Here is a 15,601-nt window from a genome sequence, read left to right on the forward strand (position 1 = left end):
GGGGCCAACACCAGCCTGTCTGCCATGGCAAAGGCACAGAGATGCCCTGCTGGCACAGACTCAGCTGACTCCAGGACCTCAGGTGTTCAAGACCAAAACAGACACGGGCACCTGAATGAATGAAAGAGATCCAAATACCAAAATCCCCCCAAGTAACATCTCTCCCATCCCTCCTTTCCCCTCCCAGAGGCACTGCAGCACAACTCCACCTGAAGCAACCCTGAAGCATCAAGAATTGGTCGTCCCCCAGTGTTTGTTTTTTATCTTAAAACAATTTCATCTAAGCCAGAGCGTGGGCTTGAATAATTATCTACATTTCCTGAGATGTTTGGAAACAGAAGCAGAGCTGGCCAGCAGATCCCTCAGTCCTGCTGTAAGGAACACACACAACCTGAAGGCACAGTCACTACATGAATACAAAGGCCTATTTATGTTGAGAAGGCGGAGAAACACCAGGAATGGTCTCACTGCAGCCCAAGCCCCTCCACCCTCCTGCCTCTTTCCAAGCTGTGTTTCTTTACATAAGCAGTGCATGCTTTTATAGACCTGACTCACAAAGCTCCCCACCTCAGTAATATTTTGGAGTAAATTTAGCACTGGTGATACACGCCTGACCTAGAGGGAACTCCATTTAAAGCACGGCAGGCAGATATCCACCTATCCGCCCTTCTGCTCTTGGATGTTCTCCTGCACCCAGGAGACAGGCTGAGGAAGTCCCAAGGTCAATCCAGCCTCCCCTGACACTGGAAAGGGGGGGGGAAACTCATGGGATCCCCCACTGGTTCAGCACCACAACACAGGTACCCACCAGTCTCCAGGGGACAGGGACCCTGCATGATGCAGTTACTTTTTAATGTAATAAATTACAGTTTGTGTTAAAGCTGGACCTGCCAGGGACAACTGATCAGCACTTTCCCAGCTACTCACAATTTCATTTCACACCTGCAGTATTCCTGAGCATCCTGCAGAGTCTTGAGAAAAGGTTCCCTTAAAAATTTGACGTTTCAGCAGCATTTCAGCCTGAAAGCAGCCAGCTCAGCACAGGTCTGGAGGCAGAGGGATCTGTAGCAGATGACATGCCCAGGGCACAGGTACCAGCAAACATCTTAGGGAAGTTTCCACTGTACAGCTGGCAGCTCAATGGGACTTTGCAACCTGCAGCGAGGAGCTTCTATTTTCAGTGCAGCTTTAGAATGACTGAAAGGAGAGTAATATTGTTCCCACTTCCAAGAATTCCGCTTCAGACAGATGGGTATGGGCAAGGAAGATAAGAAATAAAACAACACCTAAACCCTACCTATTTACGGCGTTTGTGGGAGAGCACCATGCTGTGCTCGTGCACCAAAGTGGTTACCAGTGAATTTTCTTCAGGTGTGGCTTTGATTGATAAGCTTCAAGTCACCCTGGACAGCCTTTGTGCGCTTCAAAGTAAGGATGGATTTGTTTTAAAAAGAAAGGAAAAATCATGAAACCAAAAATCAATTCAGGTGTTTGAAATGCCTGGTTGAAGACAAACAACCCAGGAGGGAAGTGAGGAGAACTGGATGGGCAGAGAGCAGACACAGCAAGGCACAGCAACAACACAGGATGGAAGATCTAAATGGGCCATGATGGCAGGAGACCTCTCAAAATCACACCCCTGGCTGACAGAGGGCTCACAGGGTGCAGGAGTCAAGGCAACCAGAAAATAACCCACCATGAGAGAACTGCAAGTGCTGTTTCAGAGGCACAGACACTCTGACTGCAGCCAGGCTGCTCCTGCCTTACTCCAAACTGGGTTAGCAAAGCCTCGGGGTCCCATTAGGAACAAAGAACACGGAGGGCTGCGACAGGGAGGGACTGAGCCAGGGCTGAGCAGCAGCAGCACACGCTCCAGCAGCCTCAGCAGCTTGCAAGGAAGGGGAAGATGAAGGCAACAGCAGGCTCCGAGTGTTTAATGAGCACAGCCCAGATGCCAAGGCACGAGCGCTGGCAGCACCAGCTCCTGTACCTGGAGATGGTGGATAAAGGGCTGGCACGCAGGAAACGGGAATACCCACTGTAAGCACTGAGGGTTTGCTATTAAAACATTCAAAAATCGAGTCCAAGGAGCTGCACATCGCCCACGTTCAGCGAGACGGGGAGGGGGGGAAAACAAAGCCACTCCTGTCTCTCCGTATGAATCTCTAATGGAGCGCTCGGGCTCCCTTTCAGCAGGAAATCTGCTCATGGAATGGCACCAGGACCGAAGGAGCAGAGCACGGCTCATCCATAATGCAGGAACACCCACTGTGCCGGAGCCTGTCAGGAAGGACAGCAGTTTGCAATATGAACAACAGCATTCTGGGAGGCGGATGGTTAAAAATATATAGCGTATGCCTGGGCCACTATAAATTATTGACTGCACAGGGAGCTGGAAAAAGGGATTCAGTGCCATTAATAATTTATTTTCTAATCCAAACGAAGATGGAATTTTATGCACCACTTATTACCAGCGCCACAACTGGAGAAACGAGCTGCACTCCCCACTGTCTGAAACCAGAACTGCCTTTCCATTTGCAAAAGTTTTTTTGAAGTTTCTTCCTTTTTTTCCCCTTGGGAAAGCATCTGGTCACTCCTGAATATTTAGCAGGCATTAAGGATACAGAAATGTATCTCTGCTTTAAAGGACAGCTCTGCCATGAGATTTCCCTGTCTCCACCTGGAGGCTCACGCAGACAGACGGGGATCACCTGCCAGGCAGCTTCGCTGGTTTGAGAAAACAAATTTGAGTGACACTGAAAGATTCAGCATTGAAATATTTAGATCTTGATATAAAGATTGCAAGACCCCCCAGGTACAGATGGATCCTTCAGGCACGGCACTGCCTTGTTTGAACACCTGAGCAGGGAGCTGGACCAGCCCACAGCAGTGCTGGAAAACCACAGGGTAACAGGGTCCTGTCTGTCCTGAACACAGAACTTCACAGAGAGAGATTTTTAACACTTACCTCTAAAGAAAACCATCCTTGTCCCACCTGTCAAGGAACAGCAAGAATACACATCATGACTGTAATCACAGGCAGGAGAAGATGAGTCCAGTTTCCATCACACCAAGCATTTTGGGTCAGGAAATGCTCCATCACCTCTGATATTTGGTATAAAGCTGCAGAACACATTAACTGGTATGTTCAGGGACAATTCCAAAGTGGTGAGATGAATCTTCTGCATCTTCCCTGAAGTTTAGGTTTAAGCAGACTGTCGATGGGGGAAAGAACCAAGCACCTTGCTTAGAATTCTAATTTATTATTAAATTACATATCAAAGCCTTTTTGTTTAATACATAGAGAAAATGCACAATAGGTGAGAACAAAAATAGTTACAGTTACAGTAGAAGTTCCAAGAACGTATATGAAAAGAGAAAAATCAGAAAGTGCAATCAGAAACTCATTTACAAGGTCTGGGATATTTTGTGAGAAAGGGCTTTGTTTTGGGTCTAGAGTGTTCATTTAATTGCTTTCCTCACTCAGTACCAGACAGACCAACAGCTCCTTCTGTACTCAGAGCTGAAAGCATAACCACTGGTTCAGCTGTGCAGTGACAGGAGAGGTGCAGGGCACAGAGATGTCACCTAGAACGTGGCTCAGGTTTGGCTCAGTGTGTCCCTCACTGCAGTCTCCTGTCCTGCACGTTGCTCTGAAGGATTTCATCATTCCATGCTGCTGTAAGGAGTTTCAGAATTATTTCCTCCCTCAGCAGTGACACAGCTGTTACCTCTCCTTCCTGTTTCTAATGAAAGCTTTGGGACGAAAAGTAAAAATAGGAAGATTACACATCAAGTGATCTTGGGAGACAAATTGCTATGCTTGGGGTTAAACCAGTTGTGACTGAACGAGCTGCACCATCAGAAGTGGTGGACCAGCCTTGGCTCCAGTTTTGGGAATGCAGCACCTCAGGGGACACAGCCCTGGGGGACAGGCTGCCAACAATTTATCTGACATTTTCACATCACTTCAAAATCCACTTCTGCTCTTTCATTTTCAACATCCAGCGAGGAACTTGACTCTTCTCACAGTCACCATAAGACCCTTCCAAGAAAGGACTTCTAAACTAGCAATGAGAACTCTGCTTGACATGAGCATCCAGCAGGAGTTAATCCCTCACTTCGATATGCAACACTCCCCAAACCAATGCTGTTCAAGAAAGGATGTTGTGGCTCCCCAGGACGGGCAGATTCATCTCCCCAGCAGTGCCTGCTCAAACCCTGCCTGCCCCTCACTCCTGCACTGCCCTGGGGAGAAGCCACAGCTGCACCCCAGGCTGTGCACACACAGGGGGCTGCCCAAATGCCACTGCTCTGCCCCAGCAACCAGAGACTGAAGATCAGGTAAACATGTCAAGAAACAGCCCAGAGAACACAGATAAAAACATTCCCATCCATGTCAAGCAAAGTTATCAACACCATCCCTTGTGCTCCAGTGCCTGGCCAGGCTGGAAGGAGCTGCTTGTGTACTGGGAAGAATGAAGCAGAAATTTAAAACCAGGGTGTGAAATGTGCCCTGCAGAAATACTGTGGATTTTCTCCCTTCCTTTCAATGCTCAGCAATAATTTTCTTAGCACAGTTCTAGCTGGTCGAGTTACGAAACTGCCACTCTGGCAGGAATTGCAGAAATGAGAATTCTTTAACCGCATCTCTTTTTTTTTCCCCCCTTTAAAGCACGAGGGAACCACACAGAATGAAAAACTTGGAGGACACATTTAGCAACAGGAGACACACAAACCTATATTTTGGGATTTGAGATTAAATACTACGATCCACTGGTTTCGTTTCCCAGCCCGTTGCTCTGATCACAGGTCCAGGTTATTAGAGATGAGTTATTAGGCTGAGCCTCCTGAATTAACAAGTCTTTCCCTGGGCCAGATGCAAACACACACTCCAGGGAGCACAGCACAGCACCCGCTCACACTGCCAGGGGAACACAACGTGACGATGAAGGGAAAGCTCCAAGGGTAATTAAATGTCTTTTCAACACAAAACTGACTCAAAACCAACACAAATCTGACTCAAAACCAACACAAATAAAAACCATGGAGGGGCTGCCAACACCGAAACCATTTCCAGTAAAGCTTTATCAGAGATAATTCAGCATATTTCCATTATTTTATACTAAAATATATCGGTTCCTCCGTAACATTTTCATAACATGAAAAATCAATTATGTTTACATATTTATTATAATCTACATATTTCCCATAGCAGCTTTTTCACACAATAAGATTAAATATATGCACCAAATAATCAGTTAAGTCCAGTAAAAAGACTTGTTATAAGATTAAATAAATGAATTTATTTACGGTACTGCAGATCTTATATTGCCGACTATACAGCAACCAAATCCTACAAATCCTAAACAGATGCACAAGTGCTGATCAGGGTCCCTTGGGGTGGAGGAGGAATCAAAGAAAAGGCAACAGGGAGAAAAAAGATTTGATCTCCCAACACGCAGATCCAGCAATAAACCTCCTTTATCCATCGAGCTCTTTCCTAAACCCCTTTAATAAACACTTCAGCTCCAAGCAGGAGCATTCCCAAATCAACCAAATAATCACCCTTTATTTAAAATACAAGCCCCACAGTTTTACACGTATTAATTCCAAAATGCTCCCTAATCCCATCGACGGGATGACTGATTGGAGGCCTTTGTTGACTTTTTTTTTTTCAGCACAGAGTTATTAGTCTGCAAAGAAGCCTCTCCAAATCCTGACAAACATTTTGGGTGTAACAGTGTGGTTTTACACACTACACAGGCACAAGTCTCTACTCCCCCCCAAAAGGTACTCACTGACACTATAAAATGCAGTAAAAAATTGCATCTGCCCCGCTGGACTCTGTTCCAGAGGAGAACCCGGACACTGTGGGACGTTTGTGGGTGATGGCAAACATGGGATCTGTTGGGAATCTGTTAGGAGCACTGTCAGTGGGCTGGGAAAAGAGTTAATCAAGTTCTTAGAAAGACATTTCATCGGGTTATGATATGAGAGATGGAAAAGTGCTGCTGAAAGAGCAGAAAAACCCGTTAATCGGGGAACCTGCGACGTCAAAGCCATTCCTGACATCATCTTTCTTCAGAGACACGAACACCACAGGAATCTTTCTGCATGTCTGGACTGAAAAAAAGTGGTTTCCCCCCTCCTCAGATAATGGTAAGTAATACTTGTTTCACTGTTCATACATTCAAACTCTTGACTGGGAGGAGTTCTGTCCAAACCCTTTGCACAAAGATATGTTTGCCTCAGGTATAACCATCGTAATTTTCACTTCCAATTGACAGTTTAGATTATATCCTTCTTACAGTGTAAAAACATCAGCGCTATCAGAACAACTTTACCTAAATTGCAACATAGGCTTGGCAAATTGCTCACCGTGTCTTTGTAAGGACCTCTGTGACACCAGCCAAAATCAAAAGCATTTACACCCAAAAGATACCTTTAGGTGAACTCATGTTTGGTCACTTTTCGGATGACTGAACACCAGAGTAAACAGCTGCTTGGGCACTGCGCTCCCTGTTCCACAAAGGGGGACTTGTCAGTCCCTTTAAAGCCACAAGAAACCTTATGATCTCCCCTCAGAGGGAACTTTATTCATACTCTGTGCAAAAACAAAAAAAAAAAAGAAAAGAATGTAACAACCCTTCTCTTTTAACTTGGAGGAATTTGTGTGAAGCACGGTTTTCACAGCACGGATTATGCAGAAATAACCAGAATCTCAACCAGGAGTTAAAAAGAATTACAGAACATTGTATTTAGTAGTAAAGCAACCTGAGGGCTTAAAGCTGCAATATTCTTCTCTCAGGGTGATAGTGTTCAGTGCTGGGATTGGATTTCAGGGAAGCAGGTCTTCCTGCTGCTTCCACCCAAGGCAAATCTAACACTACTCCTTTTCCACTCACCAGACCTCCTCAGCACCGCTGAGCACTGCAACTGTTCTACCAGTCCTGGTAAGTGTCCTGTATCTACTTACCTTGCAGGGAGAAAGGGAAACTAAAGACAAAACAAATCCCACCAAATTTAACCAAAGATGTGTGGCAGGGAAGGAGAAACACTGCAGCTGCAGCCCAAACCCAGTGTCACAGTCTACCATCATAAGCTCTGGACATCATGCTGACAGTCCCAGCCACGGAGAGCAGGCTGTGGAAGTCTGGTGCTTCCCCCACTCCCTGTTCCTGGGCTGGGAGGAGGGAAGGTGGTGATGAGTTTTAGCAGAGTCCAGGGGGGGAAACATCCATCAATGAAAAGCGTATAAGAGCAGTAAGATGGTACAGACGCCGATAACGCCGCCCAAAATGAAGGAGTCTCGTCGTTTCCGAAGGTTGATCCTTTGAATCAGGCTGTTCACTGCTGGAAACCGGTCTGGGAGGGGGCTGAGTCAAGGTCATACCCAGCAAACAAACAAAAATTCACTAACAAGCCTTAAAAACCTGCATCTGGAAGTGCCAATACTGCAAGAAATGCAGAACTGCTCCCGAGCTGGAGAAAGCAGGAGCAGTAAAACCTGATGGATAGTGAGCAGGATTACAACTGTGTTCAGTGATTACAGACCATCAGAGAAAAGTGAGCAGCTCAGAGCTCACATTTACACAGAATTCATCACCTGATCACCTAAATCACCAGTGTTTAATATATTTAATCTCCAGTATGTGAGGCTTAGTTACTTTTAATAATTGTGTTTAAATGAGAATGAAAAAAAGAGAAATGGGGCAGTTACATAAAGCATCTGTGGAATTTCTTTAATGGAATTCTGTTACTGGTGAAAGGGAACAACCAAAGGCATTTGACTGAGAAAACCCTGCACTTCTCACGGCCACACACTGTGCAAGTACAGCACATAAGGAAGGATCCCTACTGTAAAACCATGAGGGATGTAAACCTATCTTTTAATGTACAAAATACAACTGAGAAAAAGACAATCAGCTTCGTGTCTTTAGAAGCAAGGACCTTTTAAGCCCAAAGCTTATTTACCTGTTTTTGGTGCTCTTGCCAGCTGCTAAAGAACTGTAATGAAATTTATGGGTTACCAAGATTCGCCTCTCCAGGATGTGATGAGCCTGATCAAACGATGCCCTTCAAGACAGAAAGGAAGGAATAAGTGGGAAAACAACAAACATGCCTGACTTGACAAGCTGGCACATTCTTTAGCCATGGCACAGAATATGAAGAGAACCCAACAGCACAAAATTTTCATATCTGAAGGACTGTGACAGACAAGAGGAACCTCAGGCACTGGATACTCTTAGCTGTGAACCAGAGCGAGCAGTGATGCACACCAAGCTTCAGCTTTCCTGAAAGCAAAAAAGCAAGAACTGAAATGAAATCACACTTCTAGAGAAAAATGCAGCAGGGAAGGCCATAAAATGCTGTTGCAGATCTCTACCTGAAAATTAAGCTCCGTCCTGCAGTGCCCAAATCTGAGCAAAACCAACTTATTCACCACATTCCCCATGAAGAAGCTTCAGTCAGATTATCAAATGAAACTGGTGAAAAACCAGCCCGTTTGCCAGTAATGACAGCACAGGTTATACAGCCACTGACATCCCTGATCCCCAGATGACAGAGTGAAAAATTGTACCATAACTCTTCTTCTGCACTGGCAGCACAAATTTTTAGGAAAGGATACTAGCCAAGGTATTCATCTTGCTTTGTATTGACTTCAACATCCCCCTCTGCGAAGTCATATTTTCTTTAGTTGCCATGGCAATGCTGGGGAAAGAAAAAGAGGATCAAGTTGTTGGTGCTAAGAATAATCCACAGCTCAAACAAGAGGAGAGCAAGCAGGCAACGCTTCTTTGGAGGACAATGAATGAGGTGAAGCAACATGAATGAAAGCACAATTTTTCCATTAATCTCCATCTTTTACACTTAAATGATTTCTCTTTTATGAGCCGTTAACAAAGGAAAACACTGAGATTTCTGGAAACAGGCAGATCTCCTCCAGCCCCAGTGAAAACTGGTACAACCTCATAAGCAAAGTAAGAACATTGTTTAACTCTAAAGCAATATTCTAAAGAATATTAACTCTTCTGGTTTAAGTTTTACATGCAGAAGTTTGTTTCCCCCCCATACTCACCTTCACCCTGGAGAGCACGTGAGCTTTGTGTGCCATCAGGATACGATGGCTACACAAGTATTCAACAAATAAGAGCTGCCCCACAATTAAAAATCAATTTGCAAAGCAAACATGCTGGTTGAGGAGATGTCAGAGCAGTTTGAGACCCAACACAGCTCAGGGAGCCTCCCTCAGAAGGTTTCTGCACAACCAAGCTGAGACATGCAGCCACCAGCTCTCTGAAGATGTTTAAACACAACAAAGTGTTGGGACGTTCTTGCTTTGTCTCAAGATTGAGGCTGTTCCCTGTTTGCAGAGCTTGGGTTCTCCTGCACTGCCTCTTCCCAGCAAGGCCAGGTCACCTTTCTGAGGTTTGGTCCTAATTAAGGATATCCTCCATGGGGACAAAAGTTTCCACTCTCTGTTTCTTTACCCATACGTGCCCCAGCTGTAGGTATTTTATCCAAATACGAGACCACAACACAGGTGGAACATAAACCAGAATTTCCCATTTCAAATTTAACACAGAAGCAGAAAAAAAAGCTCTTCAAAATAAGATATTAAATAAAGATTATAAGGAAGTGCTCAGCTGACAAGTTTGGGCTCTGGAGGCACGGTGATTAAGAAGGAACAGTATGGCAAATACTGCTCTGCTTGCTGGCATGTGTTTCAAAAACACACAGAGTAGGACATAAATACAACAAGGTTGGATCATAACTCAGAAAAGTCACCTCCACTGCTGCTGAGTTTATCTGCAGTAATAACAATGATTAAAACAAGTTCTTGGACAAGTTTGTGAGCCTTAAATATGAAGGGTAAATGTTCTGGAAGAATAAAAGTGAAGTGGAACAACACGATACAACAGATGTAAATACAAGAAAAGGGAATTAAAACTGTAATTTCAGAGAACAGGCAGGAAAATGTAAAATGCTGCTTTTACCCACTACAGACATGCAAGTTTTTAATACAGGTATTTTAGTCCTCTAAAGTAAAAAGCAACACTCACAAAACCAACACACATTTGCTGTTGAGAAGAGTGCTCAGAGAATTTTGAATTACTAAGAATCAAGGTGGAAAAAAAGAAAATTTCCTATCTGCACCCAGGAAAGCTTGTTCAATCACCTACAGCTTCTTAATTCCCACTCCCACACTGACTTGATGCTTGTCCAGATGAGGTTTTAATACAGTGTCTCTCAAAGCTCTCCTGGATCGAGCCCCCTGTTTTTATAAAATGCATCCAATGACTCACTAAGACATCCATTCATTTACAGAAGTGAAAATACAAAATGATTGCCAATATATAAAGTGATCCTGAGCCACCTCCAAAATGCCTTTGGAAATAATTATTACAGATTATCAAGGGACACAAGGTTCCTGCTTGAACATCTGAGGAGGGAAACTGTTCATCTCACAGAAAAAGACAGGATGGAATGGCTTGAGTTTATATATTACAAGACTGAAGCCATCTTCATTTCTCTCATCCAAAATTTTGAAGAATTTAGCTCAAAGGGTTGGGTCTTACTGAAGAGCTCTGAAGAAAAAAAAAATTGGAGTAATTACCATTTTTATTATGACACGGTCTAGTAATGAAATGTAATTTTGATATCCATGAACAAGAGTTTAACTGGATTCCAGCTACTATTAACAAGTCAAAATTGAAGTAAAAAGCACTGCTGTTGATGTATAATTTGATTACTTCAAAACATGAGCTGCTTTACCTAAGCCTTCAGATCTGCAAAGGAGATTATTAAATTTAAGAAGAACCAGAAAACACAGAGTTCCTGGGGACTAGTCCAGCCATTGCTCTTGTGCAGTCTCAAGCACTGCAGCTCCCTCATATCCTTCATCAGGCAGTTTTGGTTCCATTCCCATCCCTAACATATGTTCATTGACTTGCTGCTGCCACTGCTGCCCTGACAAATGCAGATTTTAAAAAAAATTAACCCCATTCTTCCCACTCACAATATCAGCCCCGTTTAAGTCGCAGAGCACCAGGATCTGCCCAGGTCACCACCACCTTCTTCTGAGGGCTTGAAACTCTCGTTTATGAGAAAAGATTAAAATGTTTTTTCCTGGAATGGAGATGACCCTGATTTAACATCTCACTGGGAAACCAGCATGAACTGTTCTCAGAGCTGCACTGGCTGGAACCACCAGAGCTGGGTGTAAACCAACTTTCTAAAACCAGATGGCATCTGTGCTGCTCTCTGTACTTGATATTAAAGCACAACATTCAGGGCTGCTGCACTACTGGAGAAACCTCTTGTAGGTAACCCCAAAGTCCCAGCCATAAAACACCCACCTGTCTCTTCCCCAGATCAGCAGGAGGATCTCAAACTCCTGTGCTTGCAGCCGCATTTCCTCCGAATTTCCCTCACACTGCAGGTTTGCCCTCGGTTGCTCAGCAGTGCTGTGGGTTATGTGAGCAACCACAGCTCTCTCCAAAAGCAAAATAACTGAAATTTGTACATAGTTTGCTGTTTTCACTGGCGTAAAAACACAGAGTAATAAACACCTCCAGCCATTATCCCAGCTGGAGAAGTCTGACACGCAGGGATGCACTTTTAACGCTGCTTCACTTGGAGGAGAAGTGTTTTGACTCAGAGAAACGTTGAAGCTGTCGGTGTTTCACCCCACACAGCCACATCCATCCCGTGTGTCACCGAGGCAAACGCACCTTGCTTCATGGAGACACATCAGTCACATCTACACTGATGAAGAACTAAAACAAAGCTCTAAGGGAAGGAGTCATGCTATTAAAAACCAAATAATTCACGTATTACTGGAACTTCTGCTTCATTTTGTATGCCATGAATCATTCTTGCTTATTGAAATTCATGACAAGGTCTATGATTAAGGGAATGGACTCTGTGACTGTGCATAGAAATGCAAGCTCGAGCTTTAAATTGGTAAAAATCCTGATTGCATCACTTATTCTTTGAAAATAGCTATATATATGTTCATATCTCTAAATATGCACATGTGTGTGTGTATCACACACATAATCTTTCAAATTACTTTAAAGACTATTGTGCCTTTTGATGAAGCCTGAGATGAAAACAAAAGGGCAAAATGCAAGTGATTTTGCCTGCACACTCTGGCAAGGTGCTTCTGAAAAGAGAGAGGAGAGAAAAGGTTCAAGCCTCTCCATTCTGAAAATTCATCCTTCAGTACTAGTGAATTTTTCCCTTTTATTAAATCCTAATTATGTCCTAAAGAAATACTCCCAGTGCACGAGGAGAAGACTTTTTAAAAAATTAAATCTACGGTTTTGGTCTGGTTTCAGTCCAATCTGTTAATACACAAACACTGACAAATCAGTGAATGAGGCCTAAGAAACAGCATTACAATCAAACCCTAAGAACCTGTCAAAACTGTACATGCAAAACTATAAAAACTCCAACTGCGCCGGCATAAAAATACAAGTTGTTAGAAAACAAGAAATAAATGGGTTTGCTATTTCGGAGAAGCGAAAATGTTTGGAAAATGAAACCCTGAGAACACCAAACACGTTAAGCCAAATCCAGGCTTATATTTAAACCTGGCCAAGAGAAGCGAGCGCTGTTCCAAAAGAGCTGCAGTACAAAGTAGCACATCCCACTCGCTGCTGGGGAGGAAATGTGCTGCAGTGAGAACCCAGGGCACGTAATTCACTGAAAAAAAATGGATTAAGAGTTTAGTAATAACGGCACATCTGGAGTGACAGCCCTGCTCGTTGCTTCGGATGCTGCACCATCCCAGCCCAGGTGCCTGTTTATTCCCTCTGCTCCAGGGAGGGACCACCCCGAGGACGAGTCAGGCTCTCCAGGTCTCCTCCCCGCAGAAAATCAGAGCAAGGGGGTCACAATTAGTGGCTGCAGCTTGTCAACAAAAGCCTCTGCACGCCCCAAAATATGCTTTCCAGTGTTTGGAATCGCTGCTTAATACCACCCCCTGAAGAAAGGGATGTGATTTCTTGACTTGCTCAATTAAAAAATGAGTAATGAGCTGCAGCAGATGTAAACCTTGAAGACAGAGCGGTATGAGTAGCCAGAATTAGCTAATTACATCTCACTTACTCAAGGAATCTGCACTCAAACAGCTTCTCCTGCACAATTCCCTCTTTTATTTGGGTTACAAGAGACAGAGCAATGGATCGGTTGGGTAAACTTCCATCTGGTAAATTCACTTAAAACCAGCAGGGTTTACCCCCAATTAATGTCATACCCCAACACTTCCAATTTACAGGGGGGGGGCACAAGAGTAAAATAAAAAACTCACCCTGTTTTCAGCAGGGGTGGAATTGAATTAAGATGATATAAATGGAACTACATTTCCTGCTCAACGTAGTTGCTAAACAGGCTCTTTTTGTACCAAAAAAAAAAAAAAGGCAGAATATTTTTGGCAACAACTAGAGCAAGAAGTTCATTTACTATAGATAACAAATGATGCAAGGGTGACAGCAGCAAATAAGAAATCCAACAAACTTTGTGCATTTTCGAGATGGAACAGCAGGGATACAAGCAAGGAGAAGTTTTTAATGAGGAAAAGACCAGAACACAAAGCAAAACAAATACAACCATGTTTGACAAATATCTTTATGAGGCTGTGGTGGGACTGTATCCACATTTTCAGGCATAACTGTACTGAGCACTTCTGGTTCATCACTGCACATTAATGTGGTTTAACACATTCTTCCACCATGTTAATTATCCCGAGCCCACTGTGTGTACTTAAGCCAGCCAGGCCCTAATGGACCCACAGCCTTGCTGCACCTCTAATTGCTCTTTTTGATCACTCATGCCAGTAGATGCATTATCTGAAAGTGTATCTTGCTTGCTTTCTTCCCTTTTCTGTTTCTGTTTTAAAGCAATAATCTAAAATTTAAAACCATTAAGTTGGCATTATTATCATTATTACAGTCTGAATTATGGGTTTGCAAATTCCAGAGTTCAATGAAGAGTAGGAAGATAATTTATGATGCCCCAGTTCTAAACTTTCTAGATCAGTCAGAGAAGCTATCACTCAAGTATTGAAACCATTTGAAAAACCCAAAAGATAAATAACTATATAACAATATATATAGTAATAACCTCTCAAGCACTTGTGGTAAAAGCCACATTACCTGTCTCAGGTAAGTACTAAGGTGCTGGATACATGGAAGGATTACAGAAAATCAGGTTGTAGGTGAGTGTCACTGTGAGAAGAAGCATCTTCACTACAGGAATAGCCCTTGACAGCCCAACCTGAGACCCACTCTGCTCCAAAGGTTAATTCACCTTTGCACAGAAACACAGATTTTCTAAACTAGGATCAAATAAAATATTTAAGACACACCGTTATGTCAATATTGAGTAGAAAAAAACCAAACCCTCCCCCAATTCATTGTAATGCTGCTGAGGAGTTATAAACAGTTACTGTATAAATACAGTGACTGATATATTTAGACACAATTCAAATGGAAACATTGATTGTAAAGAAAATAATGAAAATTTTTAAGTTAATTCCTACCTTATTGTTTCTTCTATCAGTCGATCTGAGCTGAAAGCCAAACAAAAAAAAGAGGTTTAAAAAAAGCAACAAGCCCAAAGTACCATTTTAGATTACTAATCAATGATCGTCATCATACAAACCTTAATAAATTTGCCCTTAGAATGTTTTATTTTTGGATGTTGTCACATTCTGCTACTACACAGATCTGGTTTATATATAGTCTTTGGAGAAGATGCTCCTACTGTTCTCTGGAGCAGCATTTCCTAAGTGTGTGCAAGAGCAGGTGCTCAGGAGAGCACGTGAAGCACCGAGGAGACGGGAAAAGGGGAATGGGCACCACGATTTATGGGAGGCTGCTTGGAAAGGAGTGTTAGAAAAGCAGCACCTGATTTTATTGCTTTTTAATGCTGGCCATTCCTTTCCAACCCTTCAAAAAAAAAAAAAAAAAAAAGGCAATTAATGATAAAAGCTGAGACCTGGCTCCAGGTAACACCATCCCAGAGCATTGGTTCAGGGGTGGTCCAGCAAACGCTGGTTCATGCTGGTTAACAAGGCACACTCGTTCTGCAGCAACACCAGCTGGATGAGAGCTGAGTGGGGAGCAGAACACACACCACGTGTACGAGAAGGGCCTCGATACCACGTGCCCTGCCCTTGTTTGCAGTCGAGTTTCGGGGCAGCATCACTGGGAAAAGGGCAGCTCAAAATACACCACCGAAAAGAACGTTTCATTTACAGAGCGGGACGTACAGGATAAAGATGACAAACAAGATCCTCACATGACTGGAGCTGTCTCTCTTTTTTCTCTGCTCAACTTATAGGCAGGGTTTTAATCACTGCTTTGCAGCCAGTTGTGAAATGCCAGAGACACATCTCTGGTTGCAGCAATCAATATTTCCAACGTAAACCCTGACACAGAAGAGGTGGCTGCATCCCTGTTTCCCACAGTGTGTAAACAGTGATTCATCCCCACAATTGCTCCATTTACCCCACAGATTTATACAAATTCTTGGAGGATAACTGAGAAAAAAAAAAATAAATACGAGAGTTTGCAGCTTGAGAAGGAAA

General features: G+C 43.4%; 1 protein-coding gene across 2 annotated transcripts in view; it reads right to left on the reverse strand.

Moving 5' to 3' along the window:
- Positions 1 to 3,247: 3,247 nt before the first annotated feature.
- The window catches only part of GOSR1 (golgi SNAP receptor complex member 1), a 28,972-nt gene continuing 16,618 nt past the window's right edge, over positions 3,248 to 15,601 (reverse strand). For both annotated transcript variants that reach the window (XM_050321785.1, XM_050321784.1), the window contains exons 7-9: positions 14,552 to 14,581; positions 8,633 to 8,715; positions 3,248 to 7,368 (exon numbers count right to left, since the gene is read on the reverse strand). In XM_050321785.1, the coding sequence (XP_050177742.1) occupies positions 7,244 to 7,368; positions 8,633 to 8,715; positions 14,552 to 14,581 (238 nt within the window). In that variant the 3' untranslated portion in view covers positions 3,248 to 7,243. The remainder of the gene's footprint in view (positions 7,369 to 8,632; positions 8,716 to 14,551; positions 14,582 to 15,601) is intronic.

Source organism: Myiozetetes cayanensis, unplaced genomic scaffold, assembly GCF_022539395.1.
Source record: "Myiozetetes cayanensis isolate MyiCay16 unplaced genomic scaffold, myiCay2020 scf27, whole genome shotgun sequence".
Classification (NCBI taxonomy): Eukaryota; Metazoa; Chordata; class Aves; order Passeriformes; family Tyrannidae; genus Myiozetetes; species Myiozetetes cayanensis.